Below are 15,464 nucleotides of genomic sequence, written 5' to 3'. Positions count from 1 at the left end.
TTGATGGCTTAGGAATGGGGATTTACAGTCCAAAAATGATTTATTGTACATACCTACAAAGATATTTTATGCCAAAGTTTTTTTTTTTTTTTTTTTAATTTTTATTAAGTCCCTGAGGATATAGTCAACAAAAGAAAGCTTTCAGTGAGCTATTTCTGTTATTGTTGGCAACACTTTAGTTTGGGTCCATTTCTCTCTATTAACTGTTGCTTATTAGCATGCATATTACTAGGATATTGGCTGTTTATTAGTACTTATAAAGCACATATTAATGCCTTCTTCTGCATGACCATATTCTACATCCCTCAATCCCACCCAAGACCTAAACTTAACAATACCTTACTAATAACTATTAATATTTGTGAATCATTTCAGGCAAAAGGGCTTTGGCAATAGATGCCTATTGACATAGAATGCTGTCTGTCAATTATGTAACATATAAGAATAAAGTGACTAATTTCTAAACATCCTATTGTGACTTAGGCCACTTAAAAACTTAATAAAACTTCTCTTTAATAACATAGTGCAAACTCAAAACTGAAATCAGTGTTAGCTAAATTAAACAAATGGTAGGTAGGCCTAAGTCAAACACTGATGATGAGGCATGCCCATCTCCTCACTTCTCCAGATTATACCCTGTCAGTATGTAGGTCTAGGTGGTCTGGATCTGGCACAACTTAACCCAGGCCCTTTGGCACAAATCACCCCAGACCCACAAGTTTGAAAAACTAGCATGATCCAGCAGTTAAGAGCTAACTTCATGCTTACTGTATAGACTCATTGTATAGCCTGCTAAAGCACTAAAACATGTGTGAAATGTTTTCAAACTTGTCTATATTTGTTCAGACACTACAATCCAAAAACCTTAATCATAGAAATTTTACTTTGAAAGGAAAAAACTGTTTTTTGAGCTAAAATGTGTTTACCTCTCATGCCATGTGTCTCTCTTCTTTGGAGGATGAGTAAAATTGATTGCTTTTCAAAATTATGTGGTCCAAAGACCAATTTATTCTATGGTTTTCCAAAAACAAGGGGTGGATCTACTTCCCCCTGGCACAAATCACCCCACTCTCCCCTACTGACTTAAATTTCAGTCTGTTTCTCACAAAAAGCTTTCACATGATTTCAGAAGACTTTGAAAATAGTGTTTGAATCAGAGAGACTTTTTTTTATGCTTTTTTCTCTTCTTTTTTTTAAACCCTGGTTTCGATTCGCTTTTATTGTGAAGAAGAGAGCCGCTCAGACATTCAATTCCTTTGGTGTTTTCTGAAAGTGAACATTTCAAATGATTTGAGGGTGAATAAATCTGTATGTGAACTCTCCCTTAAAGTCTCATATATTTAGAAGTATATCTGAATATACTTTAGAAACAACCAGTTATATGTAAAATTGAAATGAAAAAGAAATGGTCAAAATCATTATTTGCACTGTTTGACTGGTCATTCACAAAATTGTGATTTTGTCAGTTAGATAGTTTATTAGTTTAGTTTTTCTTTTGTACAGGATTTAAACACACTGAAAGACAAATCAAATGGTGTGAAACTTCATTATATCTACACAACTGCAAGTAAATGTATAATTGACAATGTATTGAATGATTAATGGATTAACCACTGATCCTCACATAATAATTTTTTATATCTCATGAAACAAGAGAAGGGCTGAACCCCTCCACATCTCAACAGTTTTTTCTTCTTTTTTTGAAGAAGAAAAGGCTGAAAAATGTTGCGCTTCCTTGAAGGATGTCTCAGGGGGGAAATCCTAAAGCAAGCATTGCTGCTAATATGCAGCAAAACAAACAGGTGAATGTGTCTAGAATTCACCAGTGGCTCCAATAACCAGAGATGCATGTGAAAACAGTTCCGCGTCGAAAGGTACGTAGGAAGTTAGGGGAGAAATGCGCAAGAGTTTCTGAACGAGAGGAAGGGAAAGTGGGGCAGCTCCCAAAGGACGTTTCTCACGCCTGCTTCATCCTGTCAATCAAAAAAAACAAAGTTGAACGTGAAGGATCCGCTTTTCTCTGAAAAGCATCAAACATCCATCTGCACGAGAACCAGTACCGGAGGCGCCTCGGACACCTTTGCCTTCCGCGGGAGCATCCAAGTAAGGCTCCGGAAGGACGGCGTGGCCCTCAGCAGAAGCTCTTTGAGTCCGGCGCGGAATTCCTGGCGGATTAGACAATAGATCACCGGGTTGAGGCAGCTGTTTGTGTGGGCCAAGCACACAGTCAGCGGGAAAGCGTACGCCTGGGCGTTGTAGAAGGCCTTACTGAAGGGCACCAGGTCAAACTTAATGAGGACGCCCCACAGTGTCAGGGCCTGATTGGGAAGCCAACACAAGAAGAACGACAGGACGACGATCACAACAGACTTGGTGACCTTTGAGCGCCGCTTGTGTCGACCCTGCTCACTTTCGGAGCCAGCCACGCCGCTAACTCTGCGGCTTAGCACGATTCTTAGAAGTAGGAGATAGCATACGGTAATCACCACCAGTGGGATCAGAAAACCAAGCAGGACCTTTTGCAACTGGTACAGTCCTAGCAACAACTGTGGGTCCCAGCTTCCCGTTTCGGGGAAGCGCACCAAGCATAGCTCCTCATCTGTTGCAACTTGGACTACGGTGGAATAAATGGAATGCGGGAGCGTCGCTATCAGGGATACGACCCAAATGCCCAAGCTTATCCATTTGGCGGCAGCCGCCGCCGCTCTGCGACTGTGCATCTTCATCGAGGACGCGATGGAGTAGTACCTGGCCACACTCATGGCGGTCAGGAAATATACGCTGGCGTACATGTTCATAGTGGTGACGGAGCTGACGATTTTGCACATAACTTTGCCGAAGGGCCAGCAGAAGTCCAACGCCGTGTCTACGGCCCAGAACGGTAGGGTTAGGACGAACTGCAGGTCGGTAAGAGCCAAACCCATCACAAAGCAATTGATGGAAGACTGCTTCTGACGGTAGCGTGAGTGTAGCAGGTAGAGCGCCAGAGAGTTGCCTACAAGTCCTAGAGCGCACACCACCGAATAAATGAGGGCGATCATCACACGCACAGCCAAACTAGACCCATCACCTTGTAGTGTTGAACTAGACTCCTTTGTCAACAGTTGCAGCCAGCAGCGTAAAGAATGGTTCCCGCTGACAGAGTCCGTGCAGTTGTCCAGAGCCCCGCTGGGTTCCAGTGTGTGCTCACATTCTCCCAGATCCAGAGTGTGTGTGGTGTTCCTCTCCATTGCAGACGCTCACTCAGTCTCTTGTCATGGTGAAATTATACAAACAAAAGAGTCCATTCATCTAAATTATCTCAAGTTCATTGTGACCACTTCACTTTGTTTCCGAGCAAGTATAATTAGTTCACCGGCAGCGAGAGCGCGGTCTCATCTGTGCCTCTCTCTCGCGCGCGCACCTCTGTGCGCTCTGCAGCGCGCGCACATTCTTTTATACTCCGATGAGAATGACGCGCATCCGCGCGCTGCTGAGGCACGCGCTTCTTTATGTCAGATACATACATAAACACTGTAAGCAATGACACCTAGTTTTCACGTGTTATGTTTCATCATACGAATTTGCACGGTAAAGTTTTTTAAGTCATACGGATATAGCTCATTGACTTAAATTTGATTGTGTAGCCTACAGAAATATTGTTTTGGACGAATACATAATAGCCTGAAAGACTTTGAATATATGTGCCTACTTTTTTGCGTCCAGATATATAATGTGTCCCTTAATCTTATTTGATACATTATTATTAATGTATTATTTAAAATATAAGTGCTATTTTAAATTTTTTCTTGATTTATTATAGATAGTAATGTTTACAAGTGCACTGATCTAATCCATTTTTCCCCCATTTGTTTTAGCCTACTTATTAATTTACAATACACATGTAGCCTACTTATATTATTCTATGTACGCAACTACAGTGTGTGTGTGTGTGTGTATGTGTGTGTGTTGTTGTTTTTTTTATACTTGGCATATGATCTATCTATCTATCTATCTATCTATCTATCTATCTATCTATCTATCTATCTATCTATCTGTCTCTCTCTAACAGGTCAAACATAAGCTTTTTTCACATTCACAGACTTTTAATTACAACCCACCGGTCTTGAAAATAACCCAGAAATTCCCAGAATTAAAGTGATAACTTATTGATTTTAGAATGGAGTCTTTCATTTTAGTTGTTGGGTTGATTTTGAAGATTACTGAGCCAAGAATTGCATATTTTTGCCTTGAGCAGCGAAGATCAATTTATTTGTGGATCAAACCAATGACAGATTAAACAAGTAAAATGGAGTTCTTTGACAGTCTTTTTAAAGTGTGCAAACTGGAGCGGGCCCAAGGGAGATGTGAAAGTGAAGAGGCACGACACAGTCCACGTGGATGAAAGATACAAGTTCATCTCTCTTCATGACTGAAATATTCTAGAACAATAGTTTGGTCTTTATCAAAACCTGCTGCTGAACCCTGCAGTCAATTACATTTAAGCCAATACTATCAACCACAATAGAAAGATTATGCATCTATCTTTTGTATTTATTCCCAAGTTTCCTTATCTGAAAGGGACTTGAAATACCACCCACACTGTTTTCTCATTCCTTAGCACACATTATTCAGTTCATAAAATGGCAAAGAAAAAAATTAAGTTGACATTTATGTATTGATTTATTATGATCTACTCTACACAAACTACTGCTTTCATATTTATTCATTTGTGCATCTCTCTTAGGGATGCCTAAAAAAACTATTTGTCAAGGATGATCATTTTAGTTTTTAGTGCGATGGTTTGTTCACCTGTTCTTCTCATCTGCACTGGCCTCATTCTGTCTCTCGTGACATCCAAATTGTGCTGAAAGGCATTTATGTGTTGATATCAACCCAGAGTTGAAGAAAGAGAGTTGTCCATTTCATAAGACGTATTTTAGAACATTTATTGGGCGGGGGGGAGACATTGTAAGAAACTGAAAGACAATTCAACACAATGTGATTTTACTGAAAAAGCACAGTTGTAATCAAAAAGCAATTTATGCAAACTAACTTGTTTTTAGTCCATAAAAAAATTACTTCAGCATTCATATTAATAAAGTAAAACTGTCTTCAAAGGGAAGACAAACACACTCCGTTAGGACAAACTTGTTGAAGCCAGGGTTCAAATTGTAAAATGAATGAATTTGAAAGAACTGATTTCGTATTATTATTCACCTCAGCTGTAATAAATTGGCAGAGCATAGCCTATATGGTTCAAATTTGTAGTGATATTTAGGCTTATAATATATACAGTGGAGTCCAAAAGTCTGATGTCACATCTGGGATTTGTATTATTATTAATATTTCATAACCTTTCATTTGTACATAATTAGGCTATAACAAAGTAAAATAAACATCTTAATTAGTTTGTATAAAAGGTCAGATTTCCTTGAAGGTTTCCTTGAAGTTTGAAATTCATATATAGGCCTATATTTTCCACTCAATCAATTTTATTACACTATTTTTATATACTTTCTTTATACAGTTCTCTGGAATACTTGACTATGATTGGTCGATTGTCTCATCCAGCTGCCTGATATCAACGCATATCATTCCGCTCATTCGCGTGAGGGAAACCGGCGCTACTTTCATATCTCTCGTAGCCTATATGTCACACCGCGGGCTCTTGTTTCATACAGTATGTATTGTGAAAAGCGCTATACAAATAAATTTGAATTGAATTGAATTGAATTGAATACAGGCAACTGTCGCTATCTTGCGTCTCAGTTATCGATTACAGTGGGAATTAGCTACCTCGTGAGCCTGATATTGCAGAAAGTCTATTTCAAATAATATTGCAGCAATGTCGCTAGTCTGATTGTTTCGTACGTTGTTAGTGGAACATTTGTTCATAGCGGAAGCTTTAAGGTAATAGGCCTTTAGCCTACAGGTTAAGCTTAAATAATTTAGTTTCAAACGTTCATGTCGTAGCGAGTAGCTAGCCTAGCCTATCAAGCGTGCCATAATGTAGTCTTAGCCTCAGACGTCACGCCCACGGAACGTTGGCTAAACGTCTGATGCATATGGTACACTTAACTGGAAACACTTCAGGAATGTCGAAGTCGTCATCTGATTGGTTGAATTCTATCGGATTTCCGGGGGGCGCGAGTGTCGCGTTTATTTTCGGTCCGCCGGGAAACAAAGCGCAGACGTGTGATTGCGGAAGAAAAACTGTTGTGTTTACATGAGTGACAATGAGCATTTATCAAGATCAGCTAAACGTAGAAAGTATGCAAGGTTCACGGCATAGACTCTTTAAGAGATGTCCAGGAGTTTTGTTTGAGGCACTTAGTGGAGACTTGTTGCACGCCGGTCTGTTGTTGTGGGGACATTTCCACTCCCCGAAACGTGACGCTGAACGAAACGAACTGTAATTGGCTGTTTGACATGTCGGTCAAACGGCCTTATGGGCGGGCCTTGGCCAAAGAAAGCTGCTATGAATTCCAGACCTTCAGCCGTCAGTCTGAAGGTCTGGCTACGCGAGACTAGCCATGATGTAGCCTGCCTACAGTCAATTATCGCAAAAAGATCCCTCATTTAGACTATAGTTAGAAAATAGGCCTAGCATTTTCGTAGCCTACATTAACAAACAAAAAAAATCTAAAAAAACAATGCGCTTCTTAAATGTCAAGCTTAAAAACGAGAAAAATAAGCACTTCCCATTCCAAATGAGCAGATAAAATTTGGACTTATTATTTTATTCGAAGTTTGATCATTTAAGCTTCAGTATCTCTTAAAGATTACTTCAGTATAGAAAGAATATTGGGAAAAAATAGCTTCCAGCCATCTGTTGGCTGGGTCCCGTCTTTAAAAGCGCTGTTAAAGGAGTTTTGACAAATCCCCGGGTAAATCCCCTTCTGCCCTTCACATATCATCCGCATGAGGACTCCGCCGTGAGCCACGTCGCGGATTCAAGGTCACTGTCGCTACATGCCCAGTGATGGGGTCTCCATGGTGATGCTCGTCATGCTGGTCAAAACTGTGGTTGTGGTATTCAGAGTCGTAATTGGTGAACTCTGGTCTCCTGTGAAGTCTTCCCAGCAGCGACGCAATCTCCTCCATACTTTTATCCTCAGAGAAGCGCGGGAGAATGTTGGGGTCCTCAGTCGCTGAGTACGGATGCTCGAGGGTGTGCAGCACGCGGGAAGACTGGAGGTTGCGCAGGGACCGTGACTGAACTGCAAGGGGTTCAAGAAAATGTAAGAAAGATACTTCAGACTTCTTTTTGCCAAAATATGTGCTATCGTTCTTTAAAACAAACGCAACTTAATTATATATTTTCTTATTTAAAGAAGTTTGTTCAAATGTGGGCACTTTTGGCCCTGTGGCCTATAGGCTACACACTGACTAGTTTATGTAATTATTCTACTAATAATCTCCAGTAGTGTATAGCCTACTAAGAGATTTCTGTTAATTTTTTCTGTAATTCATTTCCACCACATCTCAAGTAATTTCATAATTTTCTGTGATGGTAATGACATTTTGTGATTAATAAAATGGCAGAATCATATGGCTAAGGCTAATTTCATAGCTAGTATTTCATGCTAAAAAATAAAAAAAACATTTGTGTATTTACCTTATTGGATGAAAAATTGTTTGGGGTTGGGGAAATTATGCCACTAGTTGATAGAAAACGCTAATATACGATAAATATTAAAATAGTTCATTATTCACTATTTGTTTAGATTTAGTTTCCATGGAATTCATATTTCTATAATGGATTTTTATATTTTGGATGGACAAGGGTAAAACAATAACATACGGGCCATCTGAAAAGAAGCAAAAACGATTTACAAAAGCACAATTACATTTTCCAAGTTTTGATGTTAAAATGTTGAAATCTGTTTTTAATAAACCTTAAGGACATAAAAGTGCCCGAAACGCCCTGATAAAAAAGTGTCACTTTTTTATCAAATACATACTGTATAGTAAATCCCACAGAATCAAACTCATGACTTTAAAAATTCAGTCTACTTCCTGTAGCTGGTCAATGCCAGTTATTTGAAGTCTCTGGATGAAATAAACCGTCGAGTGAGTCACGCATTGACACATTTTACCCTGTTCTTTTTCCCTGAACTTCAGCCACCCACTTCAAAAGAGCGGCGGAGAGCAGGACGCTTATCGAACAAGACGGTGATCAAGTATGCCAAACTTTAACTATGACCTACGCTTAGCCTGCAAAATTAGAATTGATTCCCTTCAGAAACACTGACAGCGGGTTTGATGAGGACAAATTACAACTTTTCTTCCACGCCGTTGATTCAATGTGTGGGAAACATGACTAAGCTGTTTGGCATTCTTCTAGTCTTCGTCACCTCCCTCAGTCCTTCCAATTACTGTCATAAGGCTTCACCAAAAACATAATGGCTTGTCAAACAAATGATACATTACACGGATTCAATTACCACTTGTTTTTCAAGCATAACATTTTCCTCTCAACTTAGCAGTCGCAGGATATAAGGTTGTAATGGGGTTTTCCCCTCAAGGACCAGATGGAGGAGATATTTCGGCCAGAAAACTTACCTCTCAATGGACTGAAGTCTCCATGCTGGCTGACCTTGCTATCAGAGAAGGGCTTCAGACTGGGCAGCAGAATCAAGGTGAATGACAGGAGCAGCACCTGAGGGACAGAGGCAGATGGAAAGCTTAAACGGAGCGGCACGGACGGCCATTAGTGAAGCACAACTTTGATGTAACATCCATTTTTGAGGTATGTTCTCAAGTAGCTGTAGATTGGAGTTCCTTGTTCTGTGATTACTGGCTTCCTTCATGTTGGGGAACACTGATAATTGCTTTAGTCAATGTCTTGTGCGGAAAGGCAATGCAATGTACGATATTGTGAAACATCAGTTTTTTACATTTACAAAATTGAAGTCAACCAGAAATGGAAATTTGGCAAAATGGTTAGCAAAGCTGAATTTTCAGCAGCCATTACTTCAGTCTTCAATTTCACATGATCCTTCAGAAAACTGTTGTGCTGCATGCTTAATATTTTGTGGAAAACATTTTCAGTATTGTTTGATGAATAAAGTTCAAAAGAACAGCATTTATTTGAATTAGAACTGGAAAAAAATGTAGCGGCCATAAATATTTTTTACCGTCCATGAAACAGTTTTTGCAAAAACAGGCCGATGTGACACTAAAATTTTAGATAGCAATGAAAATGTTATATTTTCAGGTACAGAAATTGAATAAAGTAGACTAATCAAATGAGAAATAACACTACATGGTCACTGTATAAATTAAATATTGATTAATCCTTATTAAAGTTGCAAAAGTTATTCAGTCAAGAGCAGTGAGTGTTTTTAACTTTAGAAATGCAGACAGCAGTAGGTATATTATGCTGCTGTCACTTTAAGACCGAATGCACGAATACACCGATGCATTCTGTACGTGTGTTAATTTTAGGCCCTGTATATATAATGAAACAAGATGTTTAATAAGAAACAATGTTGGAGAGACTAAATTTTATCTTTTTGTAAAAATAAAAAAGTGTGATTATGTTATTATCTTGACAGAAATAGTTATTAAATAAATAAAGTTGTATATAAAAAAATCTTATAAAATAAAATTCTTATTTCTCTCCTTGCAGTGTTCAGCTTGTATTTGTATTGCATATTTCTATCAAATTGTCCTTGGTGCTACTGCTTTTGGATTGCTTTAAATAAAGATTGTCAGAATTAACTGATAAATAATTCAAAATAGGACCAAGAATGTGTTGATGTAAAATATTTTGTGGTTAATACACACATGCTTAAAGAAAACGCCGGCAAGTGCCATAGAAAATACCATGTGTTATGTATGTGTCTAGTGTGTGTTTTTAAAAGCCCAAAGCATGATTACTGTATGCCTGTATCTTTCATGTGCTTTTTTTTACGCTCACCAGAATGCAGGTCCCAGTCTGGGCCGGTTTCTTGGATCCGTTCATGATCATCGCCTGGAGCCGACGCAGTTGTTCCATAAGGGAGCTAGAGATGGAGAGAGCGGGGAGGGGGAAAGTTCAATTTCAGGGGCCTGTATGGAGTTGTGAAGATTACCAAATAAATGATTCTCTCACATGTTGCTTTTCTCCAGCTGGAAGACTTTCCTCTGCAGCTCCTGGTTGTGTGCACTGCATGCCGCCATCCTACGAAAACAAATTTCTCTTAAGAACAATGCAAAATAAAACAGGTTGTAATCAAATCCGCTCTCGAGCCAACTGTCGGACACAGCTGTAAACCTCCACCTGGTGTAATGCCAGGGGGGGTTGTGTTCGGTTGCTGCAAATTCCATCAACTCAGATTATGTATTTTCCCTCTGTGATTCGATGCACGTAGCATCCGCTTTTGCTTCATTTGTTTCAAGCACAACAGTCAATACCTGCTCTCCAAGCCGTCTATGTATTCTTTCTTCTTCTTCCTGCTCTCCTGGGCCGACTGCTTGTTGCGGATCTTTCGGCGGATTTTCTTCAGAATCCTTTCCTCGTACTTGATCACGGGAGGGAAGCAGAAACATTGAGCTACAAAGACAAACAACTGAGCTCTACTATTATGGTGTAATTTCCAAATGAAGGTACCTTGGTGAGCGGGAACTGATTTGGCAGAGTCATTCCTTCCTTGGCAAGGAGTCGTTTCTCATCCTCTGTGAGAACCAGTTCTTGGTAGGACTGCTGGGACACCTTTGTGGTCTGCAATATCAATCGGACATGAAAGTAACAAATCCAATCAATGTTTCTATGTGCCTGGATTGTCAGAAACCTATTAAGTTCAGCTTTTATCTTCTCTAAAGTTCACCTTTTCCCTATTCTGCCTTGTGTATTTTACCTAGCTTCACGCCTGAGTGCAAACTCACAGGCTCTGGTGTGCCGGATAGCAGGAGGTCCTTGACAGTTAGGGGGAATCCAGTGGTCGGTTGTGCCTGTGGAGTTTCAGATGCCCGCTGTATCCCTCCAGATTTGTCTGGGAAGAAGCCAGTCTCCCAGCCATCTGCGGCAACAGATAATACTATTTATTCTTCTTTGTCTGCTTATGGAGAGATTCACAAAGCTCAGGAATAGGGGCTTATCTTCAGAAAGTTTACTAAACCAATGCACAATGCTGTGAATTAATAAGTGAGAGGCTAATCATCTGTGTACAGTGAATATATCGCTAGTCACCAGGAAGGTTCGCTTCACGAATACTTGATACTCACTCATTTCAAATGGGAAGTTTGTGTCGAGATTGTGTTGAGTCTGAGATATGACGATGCAAGGCTCCACGGGGGGGCTTGCGGTTGGCGGCGGACTGTCGATGTGATCCGAATGCGGGTCTTCGCTGATTCCGCTGTCGCTAGGAGAGGGCGACCAAACTGGAGACTCCGAAACAGAGTCGCACCCACCTATAAGTGCGTTCAAGAAGTCCTCGTTTCCCTGGGCAGGCATCATCATCTGGCAATCGAAAATACAGGATGGTGAAGGTGTGATATAAAATTATTTCTTCGGCAGAGCACAAAAGATAATATTCTGAAGAACTATTTTTGTCCATACAATGAAAGTAAATGGGGTCCAAATTGACAAAAAAAAATTCTTCAAAATATATTCTTCGGTATTCCCTGGGCAGGCTTTATCATCTGGCAATCGAAAATACAGGATGGTGGAGGTGAGATGTTAAATTCTTTCTTCTGCATAACACCAAAGATAATATTTTGAACAACTGTTTTTGTCCATACATTGAAAGTAAATGGTGTCCAAATGGACAAAAATGGTTCTTTAAAATATCTACAGCATGTTCCGCATAATGAAATGAAGTCAAACAGATTTGGAATGACATGAGTAAATGATGACAATCCAAAAAAAAATTGTGAATTATCCCTTTAATATGCCATGGCAAAATCCGAAAAACTGAAGAAACTCGAAGGAAGCCGGACTTTGTTGACTTCGACTTACATGATGATCTTGAACTGGCCAAAGCTGATGGTTTTGTTGTCCCGTATTCTCATGGCGTAGGATACCATCATTTTTATCGAAGAGCAAATCGAGCAGTTCTAACCCCTCACCGCCCTATGACACAATGAATATAATTGCTGTTTAATTCATCTGTTGTCAGTGGAATTCAATGGAAATGGAAAATAGAAAATGGATAAAAGCACCAAAAACCGTTAAAAGCAACCAAATGTTGAAACGAGAAGACAGAACACATAACTTTTCAGTTTTTTTGAACTTTGCTCTATATGAGATATTGCACACGCAGGTTAGATAACGTAGACTACGTTTAATACTAATTTCTCTTTAGCTTAATAAAACTTCAAAACAAAAGGACTTACCTGGTCTGAATAGTGCTCCATTACTGTCCAGGGGTAACGCCGTCTAAATGGGACAAAACCAAAACATCTGCCAATAGGTTGTCCTGACTCTGTCTGTGTCCCTCTGCTCACCCAGGACAAAGTTCGAACTCCAACGCAACAATCATCTCATCATCCTCAGGGCTGCGTTTGATTGGCTGTTGTGGCAAAAAAAAATGTGGGAACACCCTGGAGAAATAGTGTAGCTTATATTTCAACCAAACATCGCCACTTCTGTGGTAATTTGTATCAAGTAAAAATCTGTAGCATTCAAATAATTGACTCCAGTAAAAAAAGACTGGACTGCATTAAAAGGGCCACCTCACATCTAAAAATTAGAACCATTTTTTTATGTTTATTTTTTACATACACTGCCAGAAGAAAGTAAAAATTTTGCTAACAAAAATTCCTTGACAGTGTACCATACTTACCTTTCCCATCCCTGGAAAAACATTCCTCAAGTTACTTCAATGCTTCAATGTGATTTCAAGTAAAAACTTCAGACATTTGTTATGGGACAACACCTAATCCATATAGTTCAAAGGTCATTTTTTCCTCTCTGTCTGAGGTAATGTGACCTTTTACACAGTTGTGATAATCCAGAAAGACAATATACATAATAAACATTATATATTTTATCTTATATATATATATATTATATATATATATATATATACTGTATATATATACTGTATATATATTCAGCATACTATTATTATTAGTTTTAGAATGTAATCATTTGTATTTATTTATTTATTTATTGTTTTTAAATGGTAAAGATCTGTTAATATCCTGTTCTGAGCTGTTTAGACTTACGAATATAAACATAATTTTTAAATGTTATAAATAAATTATTTTATTATCAATTATATTTTTATTATTAAATATACCATAATACTTCTCTGACTCCACCTGTTTTATTATTATTAAATCATTTTAATTATTATCAATTATCATTTTATTGATAATTATACTACTCTGATTCTCCATGCTGTTTTATTATTATTGAATCATTTAAAATATTATCAATTATAAATGTATTATTAAATATACTTCTCTGACTTCACCAGACTGTTTTATTATTATTAAATTATTTGAATTACCAATTGTAATTTGATGAATAATTATACTACTTCTTTGATCGATCGATTGATTGATTGATTGATTGATTGATTGAAGTGGTAAAAATCTGTTTATATCCTGTTCTTGGGTTATTTTGTGTCTTGCATTTATAAAAAAAAAAATATTATTGTTATTATTGGCTCCATTTAACTCATATTAATGTTATTATTTAAATATCATTGTATTATTATACTGCTTGTCCAACCCGATCTCACGGCAATTCGTACGAATTTTACGAGGTGGCTAATTCGTACCAATTCATACGACCTCACTTGTACGAATTTGTACGTTTTTTGCTAAATCGTACATATTTTACGATTTGCCAAAATCGTATGAATTCATACGAATGACCTACTCCTGACCCCGCCCCTAAACCCAACCGTCACGTGGGTTTAGACAAATCGTACAAATTCGTACGAGTGAGGTCGTACAAATTCGTACGAATTAGCCACCTTTTAATCACTCGTACAAATTCGTACGAATTGGTCGTGAGATAGCGTTGGCTTGTCTTTATTTCTGAATGCAAAGACCTGTTCCCATCCTGTTCTTGATGTCGGAGCTGTTCTGAGTCACACAGGGAAAAAATAGCATCTCATCTGGCACTGTGTCTTCTTATAAAGCAAGTACATCTCATTCTCCATCTACTTTAATCCGAAGGCCTTTTCATCACTTGCCACATAAAACTTTCAGGCTGAACAGGCCCATCCAACTTTGAAAGCTATCGTGATTTACGAGGAGTCATCTATTTTGTAGGCTGTAGCATCAAAAAATCATTTGTCTTTCTCAGAGGAGATCTATTGTGTATCAAACCGACTTTGTTGAAATTTACCCAAACCATTTCTTTGCTTACTATTCGTAAGCAAGCACAGATGCAGTCATCAATTAAGGGACAATGTCATTTGTATGCAGGAAACTTTAAACAGGAATCAATTGCACCATTGGATTAATGTGTGCTTTCCACCAGCGTCAGGCACATGATTCAAAGCATCAGCTCCCTTTTTAAGAAGCGCTCACGTACCTCTCCACAAGAGACATAATCACGGCGCGGAACTCAGATATGGAGTTTCAATTTCAGGGAATGTTTGAAGGAAAACTCAAGGACAGAAAGTTCTCCTGGATGTTTTCACCCTCTCCTTCTTCATCAATGTCTTTTCCTTATAAAAGCAATGTTTACTATAAGGCGAAAGCCCTTTTGAGACATCACAGTTAGGCAAAAATCAATGGCAAGCTAAAAGGCTTTGAATATGCTGTGCAGATTTTCCTTACCGTTTCAATTAAGCCCTAATGACTCAGACAAGGACATTTGCTGCTTTACAAGAATAGCGGGGCAACCCGTCACTGACAAAGAGATCACAGCAACAGCGAACCACAACCATCCAATCAATTCCTGATGGACTAAATCAAGTACCGCCCTCCATTTTGTCTAGTTCGAGATGCCGTTTCACTCGGATACATGTCACAATAGGAAAAAATACTGGTGCATCTGAAAACTTAGACACTGACTTGTTGCCTCGCTGCCCTATCAGGCCATGACTTTGCAGGCAGGGTTTGCGCACGAAGGTACCTCACGAAACTGATTTCTGAGGCAGTGTAACGGTTTAATGAACGATACTACAATACTATTTTCTCACTAGAAATGAAATCAAAAGGGGAAAAAGTTGGCCAAAAGTATACATTTACACACAAATTGAACACCAACCTACTTTCATATGCCATCTTTATTTATTTTTTAGCTTAAGGAAAAATCTTAGAGTTGAGCCCTGATATATTAAAGGCACAGTTAAATGTGACAATGGGAACATTATCACAGAACGAAACGCAAAGGATTGTGGGATATCAAAGGCAGCGAAGTATTCATTTAGCTGCCTTCAAAATCAATCAGATGAAGTTAGCCTATCTCAAAAGTATCGCAATATCCGTTTCATGACAACTTTAAAAACACGTCTAGCAAAAAGATAGCCACGTCAATCATGAATAATCAAAGTTCATCACAAGTACAGTTGTAATCAAAATTTTTCAAC

General features: G+C 38.6%; 2 protein-coding genes across 2 annotated transcripts; both read right to left on the bottom strand.

Moving 5' to 3' along the window:
- Positions 1 to 1,467: 1,467 nt before the first annotated feature.
- On the bottom strand, positions 1,468 to 3,458 carry rxfp3.2b (relaxin family peptide receptor 3.2b). The gene has a single exon (XM_079593700.1). It carries the CDS (start codon positions 3,228 to 3,230, stop codon positions 2,031 to 2,033), a length of 1,200 nt encoding a protein of 399 aa, XP_079449826.1. The 5' UTR covers positions 3,231 to 3,458; the 3' UTR covers positions 1,468 to 2,030.
- Positions 3,459 to 6,793: 3,335 nt separating this feature from the next.
- creb3l3a (cAMP responsive element binding protein 3-like 3a) lies at positions 6,794 to 12,450 on the bottom strand. The gene is made up of 10 exons (XM_079593966.1): positions 12,304 to 12,450; positions 11,927 to 12,040; positions 11,194 to 11,428; positions 10,855 to 10,988; positions 10,580 to 10,690; positions 10,384 to 10,490; positions 10,082 to 10,150; positions 9,908 to 9,992; positions 8,548 to 8,644; positions 6,794 to 7,202 (listed from the first exon to the last, which is right to left on the bottom strand). The coding sequence occupies exons 1-10, from the start codon at positions 12,322 to 12,324 to the stop codon at positions 6,889 to 6,891; spliced, it is 1,287 nt and encodes a 428-aa protein (XP_079450092.1). The 5' UTR covers positions 12,325 to 12,450; the 3' UTR covers positions 6,794 to 6,888.
- Positions 12,451 to 15,464: the final 3,014 nt, after the last annotated feature.

This window comes from Phoxinus phoxinus, assembly GCF_949152265.1.
Source record: "Phoxinus phoxinus genome assembly, chromosome: 20".
Taxonomy (NCBI): Eukaryota; Metazoa; Chordata; class Actinopteri; order Cypriniformes; family Leuciscidae; genus Phoxinus; species Phoxinus phoxinus.
This window is presented reverse-complemented; position numbering and strand designations above follow the sequence as displayed.

Bases quoted from the DNA above. Each gene is read 5' to 3' on its own strand.
- rxfp3.2b (XM_079593700.1), bottom strand. From the start codon at position 3,230: ATGGAGAGGAACACCACACACACTCTGGATCTGGGAGAATGTGAGCAC.
- creb3l3a (XM_079593966.1), bottom strand. From the start codon at position 12,324: ATGGAGCACTATTCAGACCAG. The intron at 10,151-10,383 runs GTATTGACTGTT...TTGTTTTCGTAG, and splicing joins ATAGACGGCTTGGAGAGCAG to GATGGCGGCATGCAGTGCAC. The intron at 8,645-9,907 runs GTGAGCGTAAAA...TCTGTCCCTCAG, and splicing joins AGACTGGGACCTGCATTCTG to GTGCTGCTCCTGTCATTCAC.